The sequence below is a fragment of the Corvus cornix genome, chromosome 28, assembly GCF_000738735.6.
Source record: "Corvus cornix cornix isolate S_Up_H32 chromosome 28, ASM73873v5, whole genome shotgun sequence".
Lineage (NCBI taxonomy): Eukaryota > Metazoa > Chordata > Aves > Passeriformes > Corvidae > Corvus > Corvus cornix.
In genome coordinates, this window is record NC_046356.1 from 4,232,202 (window position 1) to 4,253,124 (window position 20,923).

Here is a 20,923-nt window from a genome sequence, read left to right on the forward strand (position 1 = left end):
CAGGGAAAAACCGGGCCAGGGAGTCGAGAGGAGCCGCCCGAACCGCGAGCTCCGTTTCAAACCCTCGCGGAATTCGCTTCCCCATTCCCAGACCGGAGGGGCGGCCCCGCCCGGAGCCCCCAATTCCAGCCGGGACCCGGCCCCTCCCCGCCGGGATTCGCTGCCCGGATCCCAAATTCCCCGCTCAGGGGAGGGATGCAGATCCACAGGGAGCATCCCGGACCTGGCATCCCGAGTTCCGTGCCCGAAGGGGGAACGGGAGGGACACGAATCCCCGGGATCACCGCGGGCCCCTCGGGTGTCCCAGCTCCGGCTCCCTCCCGCCCCTTCCCGCCGGGATTCGCTGTCGCATCCCGAGTTCCCTGCCCGGGAGCTGCGGGGATCCAAATCCATGGGGAGCATCGCAGAGCCCCCATTCCAGCGGGATCTGGGTCCCTCCAGCCCCTTCCCGGGGGGATTCCCTGCCCCGATCCCACTCTCCCCACCCAGATCCCAATTTCCCCGCCCAGGGCAGAGCTGGAGGGACACAAATCCCTCTCCCAGCCCCGATCCAGATCCCATTCCCTGCCCAGGAACTCCTTGGCGAACATCCCAGCCCCTCCCATTCCAACCTGGATCCCTCCAGCTCCTTCCTGGGGGGATTCCCTGCCCAGATCCCAATTCCCTGCCCCAGGTGGGAGCAGGAGGGATCCAAACCCGCGGGGATCCCGACACCTCTGCGCTGGCACTGGCTAAAAAACATCGAAAAATAAAATTATTTCTACCAAAAAAAAAAAAAAAATCCTCCTCAAGGCTGCGGGGAGCAGCGACCGAGCCACAACCCCCAGGATTCCTGCCTAAAATTCAAGCTTCCATGGATTTTTTTTTTTTTTTCTTTCTATTTAAAATTCCCGAGGGTCAGGGCACGTCACAGAACCTAATTAGCATCCTTCCTCCCATCCTCCAATCTCACTTGGATTCTGCCTATATTTGTATTTTTTTCTAGGTTTTTTTGTTAAATATATATATATATATACACATTTTTTATTCTTACAAAAATAAATTTAGGCTTTTTTTTTAATAATATTTTTTTTCTCCGTAGAAGTCGGTTTTTTTTTTTTAAGTTTTTTTTTTGACTTGTAAACATCTTGAATTTTGCTTTTTCTTTAAATTAAGATAAAGTGAGCTCAAAGTACCCGTTCCATCGCAAAGTGCTAAGACTTCTTTGTTTTCTTTTTTTTTTTATTTTTTTAGCTTTTTTTTGGAATTTTTTATTGCTTTTTTTGTTTTTCTGCATTAAATAAACATCCATCTCTTCCCCCAGCCCCACCACTCACCCCACCCCCAGCACACACTCCCCCTCTCTCACTCCCTCTCCAAAATACATTCGGCCAAAACCTGCTCTTTGCTTTTTCTTTTTGAAAGTAAAAACACCAAAAAAAAAAAAAAAAAAAAAAGGAAAAACCAAAAGAAAAAAAAAAACAACAAAAAAATTAAAATAAAAGGAAGAGAATCTAAAAAGTGCTTTGAAAATAAAAGGGCTTAAAATCTCTCTGGTTTTTTACTTTTTTTTTTTTTTTTTTTTTTTTTTTTTTTTAGCATTTAAAAATGTGCATTTAGAAAACAGGTGACCAACTCAAAGGTGCCTTTTTCCCCCGAGGGTCGGGACCCGCCTCTCCAGCCATAGAGCATCTCTAGATATATATATTTATATAATTCATTTTTGGGAATGGGGCTGGGGGGCCGGGCTGCTCCCCCCTTCCCAAAGGCCTCCTGCTCCTTTAGGGGAGACCCCAAAGAACCCTTTTTCCAAAGGAATCCGGAGGCGTTTTTGGGGCAGCGCTGGGCGGAGCTGGGGGGCGGGGGGGGCGGAAATTGGGACCCCCCAGCCCCAAATTCTGCCGGCAGCGGGGGCTGGGCTGACTCAGGCACTTCCTGGGCACTGCGGGGTGGGGACGGATGGGGGGACACGGGGAGGGCCAGGGATGGCCAGGGATGGCCACGGGGATGGCCACGGGGATGGCCACGGGGATGGACACCCCAGCACTGGATCCACGGCACGGCGGAGCCACCCCCGCTGTCCCCACGCCGCTGTCCCTGCTCCAGGTGCTGCTCCCCGTGCCTGTCCCCATTCCTGGCTGTCCCCAGCCCTGGCTGTCCCCACTCCTGCCCTGTCCCCGTCCCTGCCCTGTCCCCATCATCTCCGCTGTCCCCAGCCCCGCGTGCCCGACACAAACCCTGCCGAACCTGCTGCCCTCTCTCTCACATGATTTTTTTTTTTTTTTTTCAGGCAATTTCCAGACATTTCCAGCAATTTTCCGGCCGCTCCCCACCCGGAGCCCTCGCTGCCCGACTGAGCCTCGCACGGGGCTGGGGGGATGGACCCCAAATCCTGACCCCGATCTCTTGGGAAGGAGCCCCCGGCCCCCCAAATCCCAAACCCCGCCCTGCCAAAGCCCTTCCAACTCCTACCACTCCTTTTTTTTTTTTCTATTTTTTCCTTTTTTTTTCTTAAATAGATCTCTCTCTGAAATAAGTTTTTTTTTCTTTTCTTTTTTTTAAACACGTGTTTGGACACAAAATAAAGCTTTGGATTTACATGGAAGCTCTTTTCCATGTGACAGAGCCACTTTCCATCCCCACCTCGTGCTTCCCTAGCGTCCTTGCCTTTCCAAGAAAAGGTCCTTGGCTATGAGGGATCCTCGGGGGAGCCCCGCTTACGATGGGAAGATTGGAAAACGTTAATATAATATCTCTCTTTTTTTTTTTTTTTGTTGTTTTTATCGCTTTTTTTTCTTAAAAAAAGGGAGAGAAACATCTTTTTAAAGAGAAAAATCGGAGGAAAAGTACTAACTAGATTTTGTGACTTTGTTTCTCAGGTGGTTGTTTCGTTGGTTGGGGTTGGTTTTTTGTTTTGTTGGGGTTTTTTTTTGTTTTTTTTTTTTGGTTTAGGAGAGTCCTTGCGTGTTACCCTCATCCGACCCTCCTGCTACATTCAATCCCGGCGCTTCGTTATTGGAATTCTCCTCAAAGTGCTGCTGCTCCTGCTCGGTGCCCTGCGCGGTGTCCTCGGATTCCTGGCTCTCGGCTCCGGCCGGGAAGCTCCCGTCCTCGGCGCTGCCCGTCGGGGTGGGGGGCATCGCCCCGGCCTCCCTCACCCGGGGCTTGCGGCCCCTCCGGGACGGGATCCCGTTGCATCCATCTTTTTTAAGGTGCCTGTGCAGGTGGTCGGAGCGGACGAAAGTCTTGCAGCAGCTGTCGCACTGGTACGGCCGCAGCCCCGTGTGCACCCGCATGTGGTTCTTCAAGTCGTAGTTGTGGGCGAAGGCGGCCCCGCACTGCTGGCACAGGTAGGGCTTCTCCCCCGTGTGCTTCCGCATGTGCACCTTCAGCTTGTCCTGCCTGCGGAGAGCACACACAGGGCACCGTCAGCCCCGGGCAGGGCGGGCAACGGGGCCGGGAGGGAGCTCTGGGGTGGTGGCGGAGCGGGGAGAAGGGATGGGGGGAATGGGGGAAAGCTGCGGATGGAAGAGGGTGGGGTGTCGGTGGAACAGGGCTGGGCAGCAGCGGGTGTGGGGCTGGACACTGGAACCACCTGGTGTAAGGTGGAGCATCCACCCGGTGTGGGGCTGAACATCACCTCATATGGGGCTAAGAGGTCACCTCATATAGGGCCAAGCATCACCTGGCACGAGGTCAAACATCACCCCATACAGGGCTGAGCATCACTATGGGGTCACCGCTGTCCAGCACAGGGCTGAGCATCAGTAAAGGGCTGAACACCAGTATGGGGCTGAGCATCGCCCAGTACGGGGTCAAGCATCAATCCAGGGCTGAGCGGCAGCACAGGGTAAAGCATCGCCCCGTAAAGCAGGGTGTGAGTGTGGGGTCACACACGGTCACATATGGGGTCTGAGCAGGGTTATGGGGTCACACCTTGCCCCATATGGGGTCTGAGCAGGGTTATGGGGTCACACCTTGCCCCATATGGGGTCTGAGCAGGGTTATGGGGTCACACCTTGCCCAGTACAGGGCTGATCACAGCTATGGGGTCACGCATGGCTTATTTGGGGCCGTGTGGCTCATTCGGGGCCAGCGCAGCCGCAGCTCCCCCAGCCGGGGCAGGGCCGGTGCACAGGCCGGGCTGGGGGCCAGCAGGGCCACGTGAGCCGCAGCCATCGCTGCTTCCTGCAGGAAAATCCCAGCCCAGAGCACGTGGCGAGGCCGTGGGAGCCCCTCCTGCCCTCCCAGCACCTGCTGGACCCTTCCCAAGCGGATCCACCCCGTCCCTCTTCGCTCTCCCGGATGGAACTCTCGGATCCCCGCCCTGAATGTTCTCCCTTTGCCCACAGGATCCCAAAAATCCTAAAGCTCCAGGGAAGGATCAAAGCCCAAGATCACCTCCAGCTCTGAGGGACACAAAAACGGCCTTTTGAAATTAAAATTTATCATTTTATAACCCCCCACTCTCTCTTTTCTTATCAGAGCTGCCGCTGCTCCTCCCCCCCGCGCCCGCAGAGGAACCAGGAAGCACCAGGGAGCAAAAATCCCTGAGAAGGGCCGGGCCTGTCCCCACCCGGCTGGGAACACCCGGCTGGAACAGCCCCGGCTCCTCCTGGCACACCCCAAACCCCCTCCCAGAGCCAGCTTCCCGTGTCCAGCCTTCCCAGAGCCCCGTGGAACGGGGAAGGGGTTTGTTTTCCAGCCGTGGGATGCGGAGGGGGAAGGAGAGCAAAGGAATAATAAAATCAGGGGGAGTTCGAGCTCAGGGCACGACAGGGAACAGCGGTGCCAAGGACAGCTCCCTGTCCCTATCCAGGCTTCTCCAGGCCCAAACCCCGGCTGTGGGAAGCAGCAGCAGGATGTATTTTGGCTGGAATCTGGTGTTTTAGGAAAGCAGCTTTTTTACAGGTGCCAGGCCCTCCTGGGAGCCAACAGGGAGCAGGTCCTCATCCAAAACCCACGGAAGGGGAGCAGGATGGAAAAGGGCTGGGGTGGCATTGCCCCACCAACTCCCCCTCCCCAAAAATCCCTGGGCCTCCCCTCATCTCGCAGTGCCACCACAGGGACCCCGTGGCATTTCCACATCCTGCAGGCCCCTGGATCCTGCACAGGGGGGTGGGATCGCTGTGGGATCGCTGTGGGACCGGTTGGGATGGGCCCCCCGGGCCCCCGGAGCAGGGAGGTGCCGCGTGGCAGGGCCGGGGGAGCGGGGAGGGAGGGCTGGCACCCTGCCCCTGCCATTATCTGCATTCCTCAGCTCTCCAACGTGGGCTGGGTGCGGCCGGGACCAGGGGAAGGGGCAGGACGCGGCCTCTGCCCACGGCTCGGCCCCTCCGGCTGCACCGCAGCTGCCCCAGGGATCCCTCACGGGTCCCACACGGAGCAGCCCTATGGGATGGAGCAGCCCCATGGGATGGAGCCCCCAAAGCACGAGTGGCCTGGGAGGGCCGGCCTTGGCAGTGGGAACTGGCACAGTGGGAATATCAGGGCAGGAAGGGAGCAGGCAGGGAAAGGGAAAGGAGCAGGGAAAGGGAAAGGGAAGGGAGCAGGGAAAGGGAAAGGGAAAGGAGCAGGGAAAGGGAAGGGAACAGGGAAAGGGAAAGGGAAAGGAGCAGGGAAAGGGAAAGGGAAAGGGAAGGGAGCAGGCCCCAGGCCCAGGCAGCCCACGCTGCCCCTCAGCAGGGCCAGGGCCGCTCCAGGGTGGGACCCCCGCCCCAGCGCAGCCCCGGCGGCCACAGAGCCCAGGGAGAGGAGGCGGCGCCCGACAGCGGACTGGAGTGAACCGGGAGGGATCCAAACAATGTCCCCTTTCTTTGGTGCTCCCTGGCCCAGGCAAGGAGCAGAGGAGCCCTGATTAGGGACGGGGCCATGGCGAACGCCCGCGGGAGCTGCACCGGGGCCGCAGCGCTCTGTTTGCCAGGACACGAGCGGGGTCCAACCTCCTTCCAACCCAACCACCGCCACCTCAGCCACCCCATGGAGCCATTCCCGAACGATTCCCCCCGCTCCTGCCTCGGCCGCGACAGACGGGCCAAGAGCTGCAGCTCTGTTTCCCCAGCACGTCACTCCAGCTCTGGCCGGGTTTCCAGCAGAGCTCAGCAGTTCAGGACAGCGGGATGGTGGCACTGGCCAGCGAGCCAGGCCCCTTGAGACAGCTCAAGTGTCACACCCCCAAATCGCTCGTCTCCCTGGAAAACTTTGGCCTCCAGACCCAACTCTGTTAGGATGGAAATGAGCAGAGCAGGGGAGATAAAATCACCCAGGCCCAGCCCTGCGCCGGCTCCTGGGGAGAGCCGGCTTTGTGCAGCCCCCGCGCCCGGCCCGTACCTGGTGAATCGGACGTTGCAGATGTTGCACTCGTAGGGCTTCTCCCCGGTGTGGGTGCGGATGTGGCGCGGCAGCTTCCCGGCGCCCTGGATCACCTTCTCGCAGATGGGGCACTTCTGGAATGCTTTCGCCCTGATCTTCTTCTCCACCTTCTGGGACCAGGACGGGTACACGTCGCCCTCGCTGGAACTGCCGAAATATTTCAAGTAATAATCCATGACCCCGTCCTCGTCCTTGCGGTCGTCGTCGCCGAGCTGCTGCCGCCCCACGGAGTTGATCATCTGCTGGAGCAGGGCGCTGGCGGCCAGGTCATCCACCTCCCTGGCATCGTCCTCCGTCTCCGTGCCAGTGGGGATGAAGCTGGGCGAGTCCCCGGCTTCCTGCGGGTCCAGAGGGCCCCTGGGGGTGCCCCCCTCCTCTTCTCCTGGGGTGGCCAAGCCACGGCTGCTGTAATGTCCGTTCTGGGAAGGGGAGAACATCCCGCCGCTGACCGGCTCCTCGTCCTCGCGGTCCAGCCACATGGCCGGGTTGCTGTCAGGGTCACAGTCACTTGCCTTTGGTCTTTCGGTTGGGGTGGCTTGCGAGTAGAAGTCCAGGCCATTGCAGTTCGACTCCTCCTCCTCCTCTTGGCCTCGGAAGTTCAGTCTCTGAAGGTCTCTCAACTCTGGGTTGGTCCACGGAAAGCTGCCTTGGTGGCCGTTCACGGGGTTGCTCTGGAAGAACTCCAGGTACTCTTTTGCTCTGAGATGGTTCCTCTGATCAATTTGATCTACTGTATCCATCTGGTCATTTTTGGCCAGAATCTTCCTCTCCAGGAGATCCGTGCAGACATCCCTGACGGCCGGGATCTCCAGCAGCGTGGCGGCGTTGAGGATGTCGTTGACGTTGGAAGTGCTGACGGTGAGGGTCGCGGTGTAGGCGAACTCCAGCAGCGCCGACAGGGCGTCCGCACTCACAAAGTCTATCTCATACACGTTCTGCTGGTCCACCACTAACCCTGAGGTGAAGAGCTTCTTGAAGTACTGGCTGCACGCTGCCAGGACGGAGCGGTGGGTGGGGAACTCCTGGCCTTCCACCAGGATGACCACGTCGCACAGCAGCCCGTTGTTCCTCTGCTCATTCAGGCTGCTGAGGATGTCGCTGCTGTGATCTGGGAACGGGATCCCTATGGGGCCGTCCACGCCACCCGCCATCTTCCACGCTAAAGGCTGCGGGAAAGGAGGGAACGGCCGTGAGTCACAGCTTGGGGACATCGGGAGAATTCCCAAATTCCTGAGGGACGCACCCGGCAGCACCACGCGTGTCCCCCGCGCCTCTCCCTGTCCCCTGGACCTCTCCCATCGTCCTGCCCGGCATCCTGCCTGTCCTGTACTTACCTGGGAAGGAGGAGGAGGAGGAGGAGCAGAGCCCAGGTGCTCTCAAGTGAGAACAGCTGAATTAGCACGGATCTGGGCCAGAGCAGCACGCCTTGGCAGGGAGCTGGGATCGCCAGCCAGGCAGCACCCAGAGCGAGCACAACCGTGCCCAGCGTGGGCCTGAGCCTCCCCAGTGCATCCCAGTCCACCTCTGGGAGCCCTTCCCATTCCCAGTCCTACTGGGAAGGTCCCCTGCTCACTGAGAGCAGCCAGCACAATGATGTCATCACCGGGAACACCATTCCCATCACTCATCCCAGGGTGCCAGAACACCTGGAGAGATGCAGGCAGGGAATACCCTTTGGGAAGGGCAGGGAGAGGGGAGCCCCAGCCACCCCAACCTGCTGCTGCAGGTGTTTGACAGACAAGAGCCGATCCCTTGAACCCGAGGCAGCTCCTGCTCTTTCCCAGAAGCAGGAGAGAGGAAAGGACATCAGGGTCAGCAAGTGCCAGCACCAGAGCCGGATCTTGGACAGGTTCCAGCACAAGCAGTGGCTCTTCCCAACGCCAAGGGTTTGTTTGGGACAAGATAAATAAATAAAGTCACTCCTGACAGATCCACTTGACTCCAAAGGCTGGAAAAACCCAGAAGGAACCAAGCAGCCCTGGTGGGAAGGGATCCCCTTTGCTGGGAAAGGGACACTGGAGCCAAACTGCCAGCCCCCAATTATCCCACAATCCCAGTCCTCTGATCCCAAAAATTAGGAATAATGTTTCCCTCCTCTCCATCTCAAGCAACAAATCCACGTGCTCCTTGAAGCAGTGATGCCTTTGCTGGAAAATCAGTGTAGTTCCCCCATCCCAAACACTGGGATCAGCAGGAGCCAAGAAATACACGCACAGATCGGTTCCCAAACCACCCTGGCACAAGGCTGGAGTATCCGAGTTCCTGATCTCCAGGTGGGGAAACTGAGGCACGGTGGGACGTGGCCTGTCCCACTCCATGGGGGGATGGATGAGTCAGGATGCATCCAGAATAGGAGCAATTACCCAGGAAGCAACTGCCAGCCCCGGGTCCCAGCACGGAGCAGGAGCCCAGGTTGCACAACTCCAGCTTCCCCCACCCAGCCCAGCCTCCTCAGTAGTTTTCCATATTTACTCATTTTTGAAAAGTTTGGTCAATCCCAGAAAACGAGTTTAATTTTGGCACCTTCCTGTTTTATACAGAGAAAAGGCAGGAGAAGGCAGGTCTGAGGCTGTGGAACACCGATCTGGAGCAAATCCCTGGCTATGCAACAGCAGGAGGACACCAGTGTTCAGCTCCCAAGAGGAATGGGATGGGGCTGAGGAGGAGGGAGGATGCAGGGGAGCTGCATGTGCAGGGCAGGCCCCAGTCCTGCCACCAAGAGCAAACACCAAAGCCAGGCAGCTTCCTGAGACAGCTGGGACTGACTCCAGAGCCACCTCCTGCGCTCCAGGATTTGCCCTTTCAGCCCTAATTTCAGAGATTTTCACATCAGGGTCCTGGCAGGGAGGAAAGGGCAAAGGGCCGTTTGGTGGCACCGCTCCGGACGCGGCCCCGGCTCTGGGTGTGACCTTGGGCAAGGTCAGCCCATCCCAGCATCCCCAGGGGATCCCAGGGACCCTCCTGCCTCCCGAGCTGGGATTCCAGGGAGGCTCCTGCTGCCTCAGCACCGCTGGTCCCATCCCCACCAGGGCAGCAACAGAGCTCCCCAAAAGCCCCTGATCAGAGCCACCACACACAGGAAAGTGGATCCCATATCCCTGCCCACCCCAAAAAGGGCCTTGGAGCTTCCCCCTCCCCTTCCCCTCTACAAGAGATGCTTTACAAAGCTTTTTTTCCCCGAAAACCCGGGGATTTGAGCTGCGTGCAGTGTTTGGAAGCTTCGGCCTGCGATCCTGAGGGAGCCGTGTCTGTCCCCCACACACCCCGGCTCTGGGGGCCTGGGGGAGCAGCCAGACCATCCAGGCAAGGTCACCCCCCCATCCTGGGGGCTGGGATAATCATCCCGACAGTGTGGGAATGGCTGCAGGGTCATGAGACTGCCGAGGGCCGGCCTGGAGCCTTGTCCAACTCGGCCACCCCGCACACAACACGGCCTTTGTGTCCCGCGGCCGCGGTGGCCGAGGACAGTGGGGGGCAAAGGGGCCACCCCGAGCCCCCCAGGAATCGAGTCAGGGCCTGGATGCTCCAGCCACATCCAGAGATTGAGTCCTTAAAAAATCACCCCCCATTCCCTTCCCAAGGGGCTGAACAGCCTCGGAATTACCAACGGGAAATGGAGCGTTCCACCTCATGGATTTGGGGCTTTGGGAACTTCCTGAGTGGGAGACTCAAAAGAAGTTCCAAACACCCCAAACCCACTGCATGCTCAAGACAACAAGGCTCAACGCCATGACGGAATGGGCAAGATCCACTTGGGAATGCCCTGCAGCCAGGCGACAAGTGGCAAAACCTCAATTCCTCACCTCTCTCCTCCCAGACCCCCCAGCTCGAGAGCAGCACCCAAAGCTCCCTGAAACCCCTGAGCTTGTGCTTCCCTCAGCAGGATGTCACCCAATCCCTCTCCTCTAGGAGCTCTGGAATTTGACATTTACATTCAAATGAGACGACCACATCAAGATGGGATCACAACCAAAAGTGCTGACAAAACACCTCTTTAATTACCAGTTTTCCACGGAACCTCAGTGCGGTTTTTATTTTTTTCTTTTCCCTTCGCTTCTTTACCTTAAAATTTAGAGGAAGCTGAGCAGTTTGGGAGGGCTCAGGAATGCACAGGTGGAAGAGCTCGGCCACACCTGGGCAACCAGGAACAGCCAATGTTTTCTGTGTGCTCTAATCCAGAAAAGATCCCAAAACGCTTTCCAAAGGCAGAGGCGCCGCCCACTCCAGGTACAGGTGAGAACTTGAGCAGCACCTGGCACCTGCTCGGGGCAGGGAGGGAGAATGGGCATCGCCCTCGCCATGGAGCACCAGGCAAAAGGGCTTTAGGGAATTCTGCCATCCACAAAGCCACATTTCCTGGGAACAGCCGAGCCCTGGGAGACAACCCGTGGATATTGAGTCTGGAGGATGGAGTGACAGGATAAGAGGGAACGGATTCAAACTGACAGGGCAGGGATAGATGGGATATTGGGAAGGAATCCTTCCCTGTAAGGGCGGGGAGGCCCTGGAATGGAATTCCCAGGGCAGCTGTGGCTGTCCCTAGATCCCTGGAAGTGTCCAAGGCCAGGTTGGAGCAGCCTGGGACAGTGGAAGGTGCCCCTGTCCACGGTTAAGGTCCCTCCAACATAAACCATTCCAGGATTCTGGGATACTCAGCTTCTTGCTCAAGATGCCCAAGGATCCCAAGTTGCTCTGGGATTTCTTGGATGTGACCAAGGCAGGGCAGACTCAGCAGCAGCACCAGGGAAGAATTATTAAAGCAATGGTGCTTTAAACAAAAACACACCCGAAGTGGTTGCTGCCCAAGGCCCAAACACTACCCCAGCATTCCCTCACCACCAACCGTAGGAACGGGAATTTTTTCCCTATGAACAGCTCACACCCCACAAGTCCTCATCTCTTTATAGTTAGGGAGAGACCACCCCAGTGCCCCCGTCCTTCTCCCTGGACGCATCTGCCAGGCTGGATGCCCTGGGACGAGGCAGCTCTGCGGCCACGGGGAGCAGGAGGCAGCGCCTGTGCCGACACCGAGCCCAGGACAAGCCCCAGCAGGTCTCCCTCCCTCTGCCCAGGATCCACCCGAAACCCTGCCGAGGCCTCGGGACACGCACCTCGCACGGAGCGCCGGGGAGGGGGGAACACGGAGGCTGCAGGAAGTGAAGGAGGTGTTTTGCCTGCTTGGGAGAAGTCACAATTCCAACCACTCCACAGAGCCATGGAAATTCAACTGCTCCCGACAAGGAACGTGCTGTCAGTGCTGTAGGGCCAAACTATCCCAGTTATTTGGGCCTGGAGAACAGCTGGATGTTCCTGAGAGGAAGACCCTGCACATCAACAGAAGGAACTGCACTGTGGGAAAAATCAAGATAAGAAAACCCCTCAGCATGCTTTTTATTTCAAATAAAACTACATTTTCAATGGTACAGTGGGAAGAAATCCTTGGTCTTGAGGAGGCAACAGAGCCATCAATGGCAAAGAGTGAATTCCAGCTTTCTTCTGTCCTGACTGGACACCCCATCTGGGGTAACATGACCAAGATCATGCAGCTCTTGAAGTGAAGAGATCAGAGCAGAACCAGCACCCTGCAAATATCTGTGGGCTGCTTTGGACAATCTGGCTCTGTTTTCCAAGCATGGGCATCCATCCCCTCCAGCCCCTGCACATCCCTGCCCAGCTCCCAACAGGGAAAAGCGACCGCAGCTCTGGATTTGGGACATGAGGGCTCAGCTAAGGAATGAGACTGAGCCACGTGAGGAGGGTTCAGTTGGTTCCCAAAGAGGCTCCAGATCACACCCCTGAGCAAACCCTGCTCCAGTGGTTCCTCTGAGTGGTTGGTTTGTTCTGGTCCTTCCAAAGATCAGAGCATCCTGTTTCCTGTAGGTCCTTTGGATGCTGGAATGCTGCTGCAAGGGCTCTGGAGAGACCTTCCAGTGCCTAAAGGGGCTCCAGGAGAGATGGAGAGAGACTTTGGAAAAGGTCATGGAATGACAAGGGGGAATGGATTCAAACTGAGTGGGTTTAGATGGGATATGGGGAAGGAATTCTTCCCTGTGAGGGTGGGGATGGACTGGAATGGAACGGCAGAGGTGGGACAGGATGAGCTTTAAGGTCCCTTCCACCCAAACCATTCTGTGATGAGTCAAAGTCTCAAATTCAAGGTGAAGTGGAAGAACATCCAAGATGTTCCGACAGCTCCTGGGCTCTGGCAGCCTCCCCCCGTTTCAGCCCAACCCGACGGACTCACGGCGCGACCACGTAACCAAAACAGCCGGGCTGTCCTGGCCAGGCCGGACCTGCCGGGGAGGTTTGCCTCTCCCTGCTCTAGAAGGATGTGCCTGGGCAGCACAGGAAGCTCCAGCATGGCCAATTCCCCTCCTACGGCCCCTTCACACCAAGCCGCTGCTCCAAGGGAAGGGAAATCTGCCCCAAACCCCACAGAGGCTGCAGTACGGATCAACACATCCCTGAAAACCCAGAATGGAGTGGGTTGGGAGGGACCTTAAAGCCCATCCCATTCCATCCCATGGGCAGGGACACCTTCCCTGATCCCAGGCTGCTCCAACCTGGCCTTGGACACTTCCAGGGATCCAGGGGCAGCCACAGCTGCTCTGGGAAATCCATTCCAGGGCCTCCCCACCCTTACAGGGAGGAATTCCTTCCCTATATCCCACCTATCCCTGCTGACATTTTGAAGCCATTCCCCCTTCCCCTGGCACTCCAGGCCCTTGTGAAGAGAAGGGCTAAAGCTCTCCAAGAGCCATTTACACAAAGGAAGAAGCACCTAAAGCACTGCAGGAACAACCAGGACACATCAGGATTTGACAGCACGGAGGCTCAGACAGGGAAGGAGAATCCCACATCCTGCAGCTGCTGCCAAGGGAACTGTGGCAGGAGGAGCAATTGCTCCCGTGGAAGTCTGGATGGAGCACTGGATCTGAACATCCCCTCGATGAGCATCCCGGAGCTTTAATGCAATAAAGACCCTTGATTTTCCTTCATGTGGAAAGGAGTAACAGCCCGGAGGGAGGAGCAGTGCCAGGAGCTGGCTGTGCCCTGGTGCTCTGCTCTCCTGTCCCTGGCCAAAGGGGTCAATCCCAGTGCCAGCAGAGCCAGGACAGCCCTTCCCAGCTGCCAGGCAGCCATTTCCTCACCAGGAACAGCCGCATCCCGGGCTCATCCGTGGGAGCCTGCACAGGGCCCAGGGATCTGGCAAGGAATCTCTGAGGTCTGGGAGAGCTGCAGGGAAAAACTGGGGTGAAGAAGCCCCAAGCCCAGGTTACAGCAGCTGATCCATGGAAATGGGCTGTGAGGGAATCGGGAGCCTCCCCTCCCCAGCAGCTCCTGGATGGACAGGTTTTGGGGGAATTCAATCTCCCCGAGGCCGAGAGACCCAGTGAAATGTTCCACCTCACCCCACTTATGATCTTCCCAGGATTCTAAACTGCCCCCTTTCCAGCCCTTCACCAAGACACCTCAGTGGTGACAGTGACAACCTGTGCCAAACAGAACCAGAGCAAGTGGAACGGGGCTCCCGAATCCTGCTGGGAGCAGAGGAACCATGGAGTGACCACAGTGGAGCAGGGACCACCCAGGCCGGGAATTGTCGGGAATGCTGCTATGGAGCACCAGGAAGAAAGGGGCTTGCTCCTCTTGGTTTTCCAAAACGGCCTGAATTCCAGTGGTTTTCACTGGCCCAGACAAGGCTGGACAAGCCAGCTGTGGAATTCTTCCAGTGGAACGACAAGTGTCACCAAGGAACAGCCTCACTCCAACTCATCCCAAAGGCCTGGGAAAGACTCTGCATCTCCCAGGAAACCTGGTGGTGTTCCCAGAGACACAGCTCCCTCTGCAAGGACTCACTTCCACAATCCAGGCAGATGAGGGATGACCCAAAGTCACATTCCACAGCTCCCTGGGATGTAACTGGGATGGGATTTCCTTCCAGGGTATGGCACAGCTCCTGGGAAACTCCAGTTTCCAGCTGCTGGCAAAGGCAGGATGTGGACCCCGATGGACCAAGCACCAGCGCTGTTCCGGAGGATCCCAAATCCAGGCACGGAGCCTCCCTGAGCTGCCACCCTCAGCCCCGTCCCACGACAGCACCAAACTCCTCTCATGTTGCAAGGTGAGCCTGAACTGGTTCCTCCACCCAGCCCTCCTTGCCAATTTTCTCCTTTGTCATCAGAGGCCGGGTTTAATCCGGCAGGAATGTGCCTTGCTCTGAGCCTGGGGAGTCTCCCACCCCAGCTCTGTGTGTGAGGGGTTATTTGGGGTGAGAAGCCCCTCCATCCCTGGCACTGTCGCTCTGCCTCGACACAAAGGCCCATGGCACAAACTCTGTGTGCTGGATCCCCAACAGGTCACAGGAACTTCCCTGCACCGAGACAAAACAAACCTCAACCTGCCCGAGAGGCTGAGAGCTGCTCAGAGATCCTCAGGGATCCTCAACCCTGCTCCAAACCCACCTCTGCTCCAGCAACTCCCAGCCTTCCCTCAATCCTCAGCCTAAGCTGAGCCCATCTGAGCTCAGCCCAGGGCCCGGGAAGGCTGAACACCCCGGCACTCATGGAAACTCCTTGTTTTGCTGCTCAAACAAACTCTTTTCACCAAGTCCAAGTGTGCCGACACTGCTGTAAGTCCTGGCGCTCCAACAGGTTCTCTCCCACGTGGCTCCTGTGGGAAAGCTCCCTGGTTTTGGGAGATTCTGGACAACACCAGGCCATGGCTGAGCCAGCCCCAGTTCTTAAAGAGGTCTCAGGAGTTACACAGAAAAAGGGGAAAAACTGCACAAACCACGAGGCCATGTGTGCTCCAGTCCTGGCTGCAGGAAAAGCTCTCTCCCAGGAGGGTTCTTTCCCAACCTGAGAGCCCTGGAGCCTGCAGGCACCAGGATCCAGGCAGGAATAAGCTGCTGCTATTCCAAAAAGGCAACGTGGGGCCCCTTTGCCAAGGGAGCAATTGAGGACTCGTCACGAAGCGTTAACCCCCAGCACAGCCCAGCTGCTCCAGGCTAGAGGAAAATCAGAGCAGGTCATGTTTGGACACCCTGTCCCCTTCAGAGGCCAAAGCCTGTCCCCAGTCCAGCCAAAATCACCCCAAAGTCACTCCAGTGTTTCCTTGAGAAAAACCAAACCTATCTGCCCCTTCACTCCACATTCCCCCTCTCCTGTCACAGCCCTCATCATCTGCTAAGCTGAGAGAACCACAAAAACTGCTCAAAACCCAAATTCCCCCATTCTCACAGGTCCCCGATAGCATTCACCCCTTCACCCCGTGCTCCCCTCCCTGTCACATCTCTCCTGACTCCTGAACAGAGAACCTGAAGAACTGCTCAAACCCCAAATCCCCCCATTCCCACCCTGCTCCCTGCAGGAGCCCCCAAACCGCCTGTCCCCCTCCCCATCACAGGATTCCCTCAGCATCCCCCGTGTCCCCCCTGCCACCCCTGACATCCCCTGCCCGAGGCTCTGGCATTAATCTAATTGCCTCAAATGACACCTCGCAGACCGGTTGTTCTTTTCCACACCGGGAAAGAGGGGGGAAAAAAAGGAAAATAAGTAAAAGAATAAGACTGGAGTTTGGTGAGAGAGCAGGGCAGGGCAGTCCCTTATGTAATTCCCAGTTTGTGGATTAACAGACAGCTCGTCCCGCCATTCCCGACTCCAGCTGATGACGAGCAGAAGCGAATCCCCGGAGCAAGCGGGGCTTCATCCCTGGCAACGCTCTCCTGCCACGGAGCTCCTTCCTTCCTGCCCTGCTGGGAGCACAGGGATGCAGGGAGGGAACGCTGATCCGTGTGCTCTGCCTGTCGGGGCAGGAGGCTCCGAGGAACTGCACAGCAGCAACCTGTAGCTACAAGCCCACCTCCGGCGCCTTCCCAGCTCCAACAAACAACAGGGAAAAAAGCCAATTACTCACTGGTTCCCAGTGCGCTGGTGGGAAATCAGGAGGTGCACGAACCAGGAAGGAAATGGGCGCAGGAGTGGAGTGAAGGGTGGGGAGGAGGGAGTTAAAACCCAGCGCTGGGACACCTGGGAGCATCCTCTGCTGTGGAGAAACACCAGGCAGCAGGGAGAGGGTCGGGAGAGGGTCCCCGGCTTCAGGCGGGCACAGGGGTGGGAAACATGAGGAGCAGGATCCCAAGGGCGCCCCAGGAGGACAGGGATCTGCGGGGATCGGGGAGCAGCGTTCCAGCCAGGCAGGCCAGCGCTGGCAGGTCACGCTCCTGATGCTGCGGCCGCGCATTTTTTCAGGGATGGGCAAAGCCAGGGTGTTGGGAAGCCGCTGATTGCCAGGGGATCTGCGGCTCATCCCACCGACGTGCCCTTGGCTCCCACCTGCAGCCCCGGGGCAGCTCGCGCCAGTTTCCAGTTTCTCGCACCTTGTCGCATTAAGCTGAGCCCTATAGCTCCCTTCCACCTGCAGCCCGGGGCTGCTGCGGGACATTCCCCAGTCCCTCAGCCGGCCGGGGCTCCGGGGGAAGGAGCCCCACCGCGATTCAAGGCGCTTTGGCCCCGGGAAGTCGCGCCCCGGCTCTGCCACCGGAGCCGGCGCTGCCACCGGGAGGGTGGGAAACTGAAACTGCGCGGAGGGAAGGCGATACGGGCAGGGGGCTGGGCGAGGAACAATCGTCCCTGGATACTCGCAGAGGATCCCAGCGCTTGCCTGACCTCGTTTACTCCCGCTGACGTCCTCCCAGAGCTCCTCTGGGACGCTCCAGGCACAGGTATCGGGACGGACACAGCTTGGATCAAAGGGCCATGGGATTGGGGATAAACGCTTCCCTTATCCCAGACACTGCCTGTCTTTCTCCCCTTCCCTGAGTTCTGCTCGTCAAAAGGCTTTTAATTACAGACTGGGACCGGTCTGCTCAAATTTGAGGTTAAGGCTGGTTGAGAGCGTAGTTCAAGCAACTGTTTATTGCCTGGACTAGGAGAGATAACGAGTCGGCTTCTAATTGTTCACCACACAAGCTCATCTTCCAAAAAGCTCAGCATCCCGAGACAGGGGGAAAACCCTCAAGTGTCAGTTTTAATCACGATTAAACCACACTTCTCAAGCATTTAGACTGTCTCAAACACAGACCTAGAATTTCACAGGCCACCCCCCAGGTTTTAGGTGGGACTCGATCCTGCGGTGAAACCCCGGCACCTGATCCGAAAATAAGGTCTTGAAGGAGACAGGAGCACCCAAACCACCACAGAGCCTCGATGGCAGCATAAATTTCACCCCTCATTTGCGTCCCGTGCCCACATCCAAATTCCCACGCTGGGAGAACAACTGGAATTTTTAATTCTGCTTCCAAAAGTCACCAAACATGAAGGGAACCCAGCGCCCTCACCGTGCCAAATTAATTCCAGCCAGCTCCTCCACGGAGCAGAGCTCCTCATGAAGCCACAGCTAAAGATCATCACCAGACCCACGGCCACGAGATGAAATACGAGTGAAAAACAATTAATAATTTAAAAAAAAAGGCAGAGGAAGAGTTGCAGAGCAGCAGAGTGAAGAACTACTTTCATTCACCACCACATTTATTAAGAGCTCCTGCCTTGCAAAACCCTCCCTGGAGTTACTGAAGCAATTAAGGCTTGGTGGAAAAATCCCACCATCTCACCCGTGTTTGGGTTGTGCCTCTTCACTCCCTCTTTCACCAGAACAAGCCTAAACAGGGGCCAGAATGAATATTAAACAAGAAAGGCTCCTCTCTAATAAACTCCTCAGTTTCTCTCAGTCTCTTTTTTTTTTTAAAAGTAGTTGAAATCCAACAACTCCAGCAAAACCATCAGAATTAAAGCCAGCCCGGCTCTTCCTGCTCAGCCTCCAGAAGAGCCCACATGCTGCAACTTCCAACCAGGACCGGCAGAATCCTTGAGAAATCACACAATTCCTTGAAAAATACCAACAACAACCTCCCCAAACACTTTTGGAAAGCGCCAGGATGACCTTTTAGCTCCGTTGTTACGCTGAGCACAACTTCAACCCTCATTAGGTTGTAAATTCTTCCAGGCAGAACCTTTCTCTACCCATGTCCATAAAATAGTTATTATGTAAGTTATGGTTTCGATAGCCAGGACAATTAACAGCCCCGGGAGCACGGCTGCTCTTGAACTGGGACCGGCAGCAAACTCTTACCAAGAGTCCTTGAGCCCAGAGAAACTTTGGCTGCCCAAACTCCTCCTGCCCCGCAGCCGAGGGTCCGCAGGAGCTGGGAACACGGAGAGCCAGGCAGGGGACAGGCAGTCACGTCAGCTGGGGTTGTACAACAGGAACTGTTGCTTTCAACATAGGAACGCTGGGATTCACACGTTCTGGTGCTGCTGCCGGAGTCCCAGGGCTTTCCATGGAATCATGGAATATCCTCAGCCGGAAGGGAACCCCAGGCATCATCCAGCCCAGCTCCTGGCCCTGCACAGACACCCCAACAATCCCACCCTGGGCATCCCTGGCAGCGCTGTCCAAACGCTCCTGCAGCTCTGGCAGCCTCGGGGCCGGGACCATTCCCTGGGGAGCCTGGGCAGTGCCCAGCGCCCTGTGGAGAAAGAACCTTTTCCTGATATCCAACCTCAACCTCTCCTAATACAGCTTTATAAACCAACTTTTTCCCGCACACCTGGAACAACACAGCCAAGGAACCCATCCCCTGGCAGTGCCCAGCTCCCAGCCCACGGTCTCAGCAATGTGTCTGTGACTTTGTCCCGTCTCCAGCCTCACGAAGCACCGCTCCAAGGGGAAGAGGGCAGGGACCTTTGGCTCTGTCACGGGGGACTCAGCACGGCAGTTTTGGGCACCTGACCCGAGCCACCACGTCCAACCCCGAGCCCTGCGGGGGGGGGGGATGACGATGAGAAGGCAGTGCCGGGTCCCCGGGCAGGCAGAGAACGTTTGGGCAGGACGAAGGGATGCTGCCCCTCACGCCAAGCTCTCGCCGGCCTCGCTGCTGCGCAGTCCCGCGGGGGGAGAGGCTTATCCCGCCGGGCTCCTCCGGGGCAGCAGCGCCCCAGCCCCGCGGGGGGATTATCACCGCGGCCCCCCCTGCCCGCAGCCGGCCGGGGGGAGATAAGGGACGGCCGAGGGGGGTAAAAACAACCCCGGGCGCGCAGGGCCGGAGCGGGGCGGGCAGGGCCGGGCCGGCGCCCCCCGGCCGGCAACGACCTTGGGGTGCGCAGGGACGGCCCGGCCCGACGCCCCCGCACGGGGCGGCCCCGGGGGACCCCACCCATGACCGGCCTCCCCCCCCCGCCGGCCCGGGCCGCCCCCCCCGCGGGGCCCACAGGGAGCCTTGGCCGGGCGCCACGACCCCACCCCTTCCCCCGGGCGGGCGGGCGCCGCAATGGAGGCCGGGGGGAGGCGGGGCGGGGGGCGCCGGCGGGAGGAGGAGGGGGGGTGGGGGCGAGGTGTCGGTGGCGGCCCCGCGGGGGTACCGGGGTGGGCGGGGGGTCGCGGCGGTGCCGGGCCCGGGCGGGGGTCGCGGGCCCGGGCGGGGGGGGGGCCGCGCAGGCCCCGCCGCGCCCGTCCCCGGCCACCCCGCGCGGCGCCCGCCATTGGGCCGGGCGGCGGCGGGCGGGGCGGGCGCACGGGGCGGAGGGCGCGCCCCGATTGGCCCCGCCCGCTGCCCATCAACACGCCTCCCGCTCGCCGCGCGCGCGGGGCGCCGGGAACCGCAGTCCGCGCGTCTACCGGCACCTGCGGTGCAGCGCCGCCAAGGGACTACAGCTCCCAGCAACCCCCGCGCCGCGCTCCCTCCACTCCTCCCCGCTCCGAACCCTTCCCCCCCCCCCCCCTCCGCGACCCCCCAGCACGGCCCGGCCAAGTACAACGTATACGAAGGGGGGGGTGGAGGGGGAGGGCAGCCCCCACCCCCCCCCGCAACGGACCCAACTGACCCCTCCCCACCCCCCTACTCCCCCCCACTACCCCAGGGGAGGGGGGGGGAGGGTCAGGCCTGAACCCCCCCTCCCCCCCCCCCCCCCGTGCGCGACCCCCCCCCGCCTCCGCGCCCACCCCTCAGTTCCGTACCGGGCGGGGGCCGAGCGGTCCGGGCGAGCGGAGCGGGCCGCGCCGTGCCGAGGCGGGCGGGCCGGGCCGTGCGGGCGGGCGGAGCAGGCTCTGGCCGCCCCGCGGGAGCTGCTCGCCGAGGCCCGTATGCGGCTCCTTCCTGCTCCGGCCGGGGCCGCCCCGCTCTTAAAGGGGCCGCGCGCCGCCCCCCCGCCCGCCGCCCCCCCGCGGGGCGCAGCCGCCTCCGGCCGGGGGGGGCGCAGCGCGGCGCGGCCGCGGGGGGGGGAGAGGGGGTTCGGGGGGGCGCGTCCGGAGGAGCCCCGCGAAGGGACCCCGCGGACCCCCCCCCCGCCCGCGCGCGGAGTGGGACGGTCCGCGCCCCCCCCCTCCCCGCGTGACAGCGCGAGCCGGACCCACGCGTGTCACAGGGTGTCACTCCCCCCCCCCCCCCGGGAGTGTCACACACACACAGACCCCAGACCCCAGGGTGTCACCCCAGGGTGTCACACCCCCCCGGCAGTGTCACACACACACAGACCCCAGCCCCAGCCGTGTCACAGGGTGTCACCCCCCGCCC

The 20,923-nt window shown here is 59.1% G+C and overlaps 1 protein-coding gene across 2 annotated transcripts; it reads right to left on the reverse strand.

The window, feature by feature from the left end:
* Positions 1-1,544: 1,544 nt before the first annotated feature.
* Positions 1,545-20,444, reverse strand: ZBTB7A (zinc finger and BTB domain containing 7A). 2 transcript variants are annotated; one of them, XM_039565992.1, is made up of 3 exons: positions 20,368-20,444; positions 6,310-7,517; positions 1,545-3,381 (listed from the first exon to the last, which is right to left on the reverse strand). In XM_039565992.1, exons 2-3 carry the CDS (start codon positions 7,500-7,502, stop codon positions 2,928-2,930), a joined length of 1,647 nt encoding a protein of 548 aa, XP_039421926.1. In that variant the 5' UTR covers positions 7,503-7,517; positions 20,368-20,444; the 3' UTR covers positions 1,545-2,927. The 2 variants fall into 2 exon arrangements, with proteins under 2 accessions (XP_039421926.1, XP_039421927.1); XM_039565993.1 differs by lacking the exon at positions 20,368-20,444 and adding an exon at positions 11,463-11,700.
* Positions 20,445-20,923: the final 479 nt, after the last annotated feature.

What these genes read in the sequence shown, in the direction of transcription:
- ZBTB7A (XM_039565992.1), bottom strand. Translation starts at nt 7,502, where the DNA reads ATGGCGGGTGGCGTGGACGGCCCCATAGGGATCCCGTTCCCAGATCAC. An exon ending in TGCAACGTCCGATTCACCAG is followed by an intron (nt 3,382 to 6,309) that starts GTACGGGCCGGG and finishes TGCTCTCCGCAG; the next exon opens with GCAGGACAAGCTGAAGGTGC.